Source organism: Oncorhynchus mykiss, chromosome 3 (genome assembly GCF_013265735.2).
Source record: "Oncorhynchus mykiss isolate Arlee chromosome 3, USDA_OmykA_1.1, whole genome shotgun sequence".
NCBI lineage: Eukaryota > Metazoa > Chordata > Actinopteri > Salmoniformes > Salmonidae > Oncorhynchus > Oncorhynchus mykiss.
This window is the reverse complement of record NC_048567.1, coordinates 11776036-11782788: the sequence shown is the minus strand read 5'-3', so window position 1 is coordinate 11782788 and position 6753 is coordinate 11776036. Positions and strand designations below refer to the sequence as shown.

Sequence of the window (6753 nt, the reverse complement as noted above, 5' to 3'; positions counted from 1 at the left end):
GCACAGTACCAAAACAAGATCCCACAAACTACAGGTGGGAAGAAGCTGCCAAAGTATGATCCCCAATCAGAGACAACGATAGACAGCTGCCTCTGATTGGGAACCATACCCGGCTAACAAAGAAATAGAAAACAGAGATTGCAGGAAGAAAAATTATCAGCGAACTATTACAGTGTTTATGTGTCAATTAATGGGTTACCAACTGGCAATTTGACACAAAAATCTAATTTCATTCATTCATTCACTGAAGTGAAGTGTATTGAAATACTTCACAGCTCAAAGTTTGATTCGTTTTATTTGATGTATGCCTATATGAGCCCAGTTTAAATCGACCAACCACAAAATGCTAATTCAAATACAAATTCAACATCAAAATGCTATGCACAATTAAGAGGGATTTGAACTTTAATTCCTATAGCTTTGTAACATTAGTGTGCTGGATTGAGGTCGAGATTGAGCTATGTGACGTGATGAGAGAGTGGGACAGGAACAAATTAGTTATCCTGTTGAAACATTTCTACTGAAGATATCTAGTTGAAATATTTTCCGACTTCATGTTGATTTGCATACTGTAGGTTTTTTTCATCCTCATTGTCATCTATTGTTTCCATGTGAGGGGCATCTGTCTGTTTAAGACTTTCCCTCATCACTGCCTAACTGTGTATTTAAATACAGTATGTACATTTAAAGATCAGCAGGAGGAAAGACCACCTCACGAATTTGATTCACAGACCCCGAAAGCCAGCAAGAAGAGAGAGAAGGAGGGGGTGGGGGTTGTGGTCCCAATGTACTGACTGAGCCACCAAATATGGGCCAAAAACAGACAGCCTGTGATTTCAACAGGTTTACATGGAAACGTTTTGAGGTTTTGAAGAGAGTAGTGGGTGTGGGGGTTGATAGATGAGATAAAAATATTAAAAGATGTGTCCAACACAGAGAGATTCACTGCTGTCTGAACCAGGGGGGAATATGGCAGCTACAAGAACACAAACAACTCTTGGGGCTTCACCCACACATTTTCATCTATCCATCTATACATCCATCCATCCATCTACAGTTGAAGTCAGAAGTTTAATACACTCTAGCCAAATACATTTAAACTCATTTTTTCACAATTCCTGACATTTAATCCTAGTAAAAATTCCCTGTTTTAGGTCAGTTAGGATCACCACTTTATTTTAAGAATGTGAAATGTCAGAATAATAGTAGAGAGAATGATTTATTTCAGCTTTTATTTCTTTCATCTCATTCCCAGTGGTTCAGAAGTTTACATACACTCAATTAGTATTTGGTAGCATTGCCTTTAAATTGTTTAACTTGGGTCAAACGTTTTGGGTAGCCTTCCACATGCTTCCCACAATAGGTTGGGTGAATTTTGGTCCATTCCTCCTGACAGAGCTGGTGTAACTGAGTCAGGTTTGTAGGCTTCCTTGCTCGCACACACTTTTTCAGTTCACAAATCTTCTATAGGATTGAGGTCAGGGCTTTGTGATGGCCTCTCCAATACCTTGACTTTGTTGTCCTTAAGCCATTTTGCCACAACTTTGGAAGTATGCTTGGGGTCATTGTCCATTTGGAAGACCCATTTGCAACCAAGCTTTAACTTCCTGACTGATGTCTTGAGATGTTGTTTCAATATATCCACATAATTTTCCCGCCTCATGATGTCATCTATTTTGTGAAGTGCACCAGTCCCTCCTGCAGCAAAGTACCCCCACAACATGATGCTGCCATTGGGACACGGTTGGGATGGTTTTCTTCAGCTTGCTTTACTGTGGATATAGATACTTTTGTACCTTTTTCCTCCAGCATCTTCACAAGGTCCTTTTCTGTTGTTCTGGGATTGATTTGCATTTGTCGCACCAAAGTATGTTAATCTCTAGAAGATGAGTGGTATGACGGCTGCGTGGTCCCATGGTGTTTATATTTGCATACTATTGTTTGTACAGATGAACGCGGTACCTTCAGGCGTTTGGAAATTGCTCCCAAGGATGAACCAGACTTGTGGAGATTTCCCCATGAAAAGAGGCACTGTGTTTGAAGGTAGGCCTCGAAATACATCCACAGGTACACCTCCAATTGACTCAAATGATGTCAATTAGCCTCACAGAAGCTTCTAAAGCCATGACATCATTTTCAGGAATTTTCCAAACTGTTTAAAAGCACAGTCAACTTAGTGTATGTAAACTTCTGACTCACTGGAATTGTGATACAGTGAATTAAAAGTTAAATAATCTGTCTGTTAACAATTGATGGAAAAATTACTTGTGTCATGCACAAAGTAGATGTCCTAACCAACTTGCCAAAACTATAGTTTGTTAACAAGAAATGTGTGAAGTGGTTTAAAAACAAGTTTAAATGAATCCAACCTAAGTGTATGTAAACTTCCGATTTCAACTATCTATCTAACTATCCATCCATCCATCCATCCACCCATCCGCCTAACGTCTGTCTGTCTGACTGACTGACTGACTGTGTCTGAAACTATAGAGCAGTGTAGGTGGTATGATGGGAACCTGATGCTATAAACTCAAATACTGTCCCTAAACTTCAGAATAGCCCTGTATGACTGAGGCAGAGAGCGAGAAAGAGAGAGACGTAAAGGGAGATGGAAGTCACTATCATCATCATCATCATGTATTCTCCATCAAAACAAAGCCAACCACCATTCAATGACTTGCATTACTGGAACCGGCCCTGTCCTCCCATGTATGCTGGTGAGCTGGTAACTTACAGCAGTGAGAACTGCATGTTGATCAATGTGGAAGGATACAGTGGTTAGACTGTGCACACTTTTGGCAACCCTGTACTTCCTGTAAGTTCCACTGAGTATAAATACATAAATATATAAATACTGTGTATTACAGTACTGCATGTTTCTGATGATATGATGAATCTTTTGTAATACAGTGTTTTTTATACCACTGTGTACCAGTAAGGTAACTTGAGCAGAGAGAGGGGGGGAGAGAGAGAGAGAGAGAGATGGGGGAGAGAGAGAGAGAGAGAGAGAGAGAGAGAGAGAGAGAGAGAGAGAGAGAGAGAGAGAGAGAGAGAGAGGGAGGGAGGGAAAGAGAGAGAGAGAAAGGAGGGGTGGAGGGGGAGAGAGAAAGAGAGAGAAAAAGAGAGAGAGAGAGCGAGAGAGAGAGAGATGAGGGGGAGGGAAAGAGAGAGAGAGGGGGACAGGGAGGGAGAGAGAAAGAGAGAGAGGGGAGGGAGAGAGAGAGAGAGAGGGAGGGGGAGAGAGAGCGAGAGAGGGAGGGGGACAGAGAGAGAGAGAGAGAGAGAGAGAGAGAGAGAGAATCCGTGGAAGGGAGCATGTAGGATTCCCTGTTTGTGTGGCTGTCTGACATTTTCCATGTTGCGTCAGTGAGACTGACACAAACCGCAACAAAGACCGTCTCGTTGCTCATGTCACATGGCCAGGAGAGGGACTACCTGCTTAGGCACCTCCCTCTTCCCACAACTCACACCTACAGGCCTTTATATACCCAGACCCAATTGACAGAAACACACACGACAGCAAGAGATCAAAGAGGGACACAGATACTAAGCTAGTTTTGCAACAACAATCTGTTGATCAAAACTTCAGAAGGAAGGAGAAAAGAAGAGACCATGTGGCAGTTTCTCCTTCTCTTGGGAACATCCCTGTTAGTGACAGGTGAGATCTTACAGATGATCTGTAGTCATTGTTTTTGTAATGAAAATGTGTTGCAATTTAAACTGATTTAAAGAAATGTTATAACATGCGTTGATATGTACTTACGGATGGAGGATTGGGTATGTGTGTTTATTCAGACAGTATGTGTATTTGTTCAGGGGGTCGGTGTCAGTGTCTGTCTGAGTATACTGAGATGTTCGCAGAGGCAGGGTCCCAGGCAGTGTTACCCTGCACTTGTCGCTCTCCCTCCGCCTCTGCAGCCATCGTCCTCTGGAGCAAGGACCTTGAGGGGTACGACTGCCTTTCTCTCGGTCCATGTCTTTCATGCTCTCCTTCTCCCTATCCATCTCTCTCATCCTCTCTGTCTACCTCTGTGACTCCAATATCCTCAAAGATTCCCTTTTTATCTTTCTCTATCCTGGTCTTTCTTTCTCTAGTTCCCTTAATACATTTTTCTGTATTGAAAGTGTTCTATAGGAGAGCATAGCAATGCATTGCCATTGATCCGTATGTCTGCACAATACAAGTGTCATGTTTGAAACTTAGCGTCTCTTCCTCTCTCTCAGGACAGTATGGAGAAAGGGAAAGAGTGGACTGGAGCACTGGGGAATAGGAGCTGCCCAGCGTGTTCGATGCCCCCATTCAGAGGTTGGATCTGGTGACTACAGCCTGTACATAAAGGAGGTGAGGGAGGAGGACAGCGGGAAGTACACCTGCATGGTGCAGGACGGCGAGAAAATCCTCTCTAAGAGGATCCTCCTCAGGGTCATCAAAGGTAAGGGGCTAAAATAACAGTAACTTATATGAAATACTGTGTGGAAAATTAAATGAACTTTCAGTGATATTTACAGTCATTTTAAAGTGATATTTGCATCATTTTAAAGTGATATTTACATGCTGTAATAACAAGGTATAACTATATTTATCTGCTGTTTATCATACAGTCACACATATCATAAACCTGTGAATATGATTAACATCTCATTGCTCTTACTTACCCATGTCTTTCTTTCACAGTATCCATCTCCCCACCTGCTCCAGTGGAGGGCAACAAAATGACAATCACTTGCAGTGTCTCTCCATGGCCACAGGAGGCGACAGTGAGCTGGATGCTCAACGAGAAGCGAGTTTACCCTGACAGTGCAGATTACGTCCTTTCAAAGAACCAGGCGAGTGTTTTGGAGAGCAAGGCATCTGCAGGCATGATGGGTAACTGGAGCTGTGTAGTGCATAAAGGGAGGAAACAAGGGAAGGCCACCACGGCCCTGACAGTGAGAGGTGAGGGCTCAGACACGGTGATGTCATGTTTGGAAGGAATAAAACATTCAAATGCAGCTGATATATTGAAGACGGTTAATATTAAGTTTTCTATGTCTTCCTCCCTTCTCTCCTATCCATCGTTTTCCCCCGTCTCTTCTCTCGCTCAGGTATCGTTAACCCCTCCAGTGCCAGTGCCAAGATGTATGCTGAAGTGGGGTCTGCTGTCACCCTCCCCTGTATGTTCTCCACTGGACTCACCCCATCAGACACAGCCTGGGAGAGACTGGACATCTCTGGCTCTGCTCTCCCACTCCCTCCCTCCTTCAACCTGACCTCCCTGCTATCCCTCCCTCCCTGGGACAGGTCTGTGGGTGTGGGGCAAGTGGGGCAGGGCGACGGGGGCAGGTACAGGTGCTCAGGGACAGTGGAGGGGCGCCGGGTGACCAAGGAGATGCAGTTGGTGACTGCCCAAGGTGAGCCAGGCATAAATAATGGATGATGGTATGATATTGTAGCAGTCTCCTCATTTCAATGCCTAATGTGAGTTGTCCCTTTCTGCAAAATGGCAAGCATTGAAGGTAAATGTTTGAGATGAGATGTGCAAATGGTGCTTTAGAATTAGCAATCACAATGCTAATGACGATCCTGTGTGTTCTATCTAATCAGTGCTCAGCAACTCACCATCTACCCAGAAGGCCCCAGTCTCACTGACCTGTCACCTCAGCAACGCCAGCGAGGTCACTGAATACGAGTGGGTCCGAGTGACCTATGACCTCAATGGCACCCAATCAGAGAGCTCCGTCCAGACAGGGAGGGTCCTGGGGATCAACAGAGTGACAGACAGGAACTCTGGCGAATGGGCTTGTCGATTCCACGGGAAAAAAGGAGTTCTAGGGAGCGTGACATACCACCTACATCTGATGAGTAAGTCCTATCTGCCTACTTTGATTCACTGTCTATTTGCATGGATCTAGGTAGATGCAGACACAATTAAAATACAACAAATATCAGCAAGATGTATAACATTTGTCATAATTAGACACAGGGGCGGAAGGTGGCCTAGCAGTTAAGAGCGTTGTGCCAGTAACCGAAAGGTGGCTCGTTTGAATCCCCAAGCCGACTAGGTGAAAAATCTGTGGATGTGCTCTAATTGCTCCTGTAAGTTGCTCTGGATAAGAGCTTCTGCTAAATTACTCAGATGTAATCTAGAATCTATCCTTGTTCTGTCTTGGTTGATCAGGTGGTCTGATGGGAGATAAAGAGACAGGTTCTTCCAGTAATGTTGCCATGGTAGCCGGCCTGGGTTTCTTCCTCTTGGTGCTGCTGTTGGTCTTGGTGCAGATGTACAGGAACTATCGGAGGGTACGTTCAACTACAGCTGTGTGTGTTGTCCTTAAATCCACGTTGACATGGAAAATACGTTTTTAAAAGGTTTATGTAATAGTAATTTAATCTCCTCTACAGCGCAAGCTGATCCTGCAGTACCCTGCCCTGGAGACCATTGTTCACACCATTGCTAATGAGAGAGAGGACAGAGAGAGGAACAGAGTGAAAGAAGATGAGATCTCCAAATAGAGGAGTCTCTGCAATATGACTTTCGAAATCATTTGACATGTCTACGATCAGTTGGGAGATTGTGGTATTTGTACATATTAATTCAGTGCAGACAATTGTAGCAGTTTCTTTCATATTTTCACCAAAACAAATGTGATTGATCTTTTATTTGAAATGTGACTGATTTTGTATATGTATGCCTTATTTTTCACTACCGGCACCTTAACCACCTATTAGACTTTTGTAATATAATGACTGAGAATAAAATTATCTAAACACTT

The 6753-nt window shown here is 43.6% G+C and overlaps 1 protein-coding gene across 1 annotated transcript; it reads left to right on the top strand.

Annotated features, from left to right (window-relative positions):
• Positions 1–3520: 3520 nt before the first annotated feature.
• On the top strand, positions 3521–6734 carry LOC110509520 (lymphocyte activation gene 3 protein-like). The gene is made up of 8 exons (XM_021590439.2): positions 3521–3658; positions 3817–3949; positions 4225–4433; positions 4676–4936; positions 5086–5391; positions 5585–5842; positions 6159–6280; positions 6383–6734. The coding sequence occupies exons 1-8, from the start codon at positions 3613–3615 to the stop codon at positions 6491–6493; spliced, it is 1446 nt and encodes a 481-aa protein (XP_021446114.2). The 5' UTR covers positions 3521–3612; the 3' UTR covers positions 6494–6734.
• The last annotated feature ends 19 nt before the right edge of the window (positions 6735–6753 follow it).

Coding starts and splice junctions, on each gene's coding strand:
- LOC110509520 (XM_021590439.2), top strand. CDS start 3,613: ATGTGGCAGTTTCTCCTTCTCTTGGGAACATCCCTGTTAGTGACAG. Junction 3,950..4,224: donor TGGAGCAAGGACCTTGAGGG/GTACGACTGCCT, acceptor CCTCTCTCTCAG/GACAGTATGGAGAAAGGGAA. Junction 6,281..6,382: donor TGTACAGGAACTATCGGAGG/GTACGTTCAACT, acceptor TCTCCTCTACAG/CGCAAGCTGATCCTGCAGTA.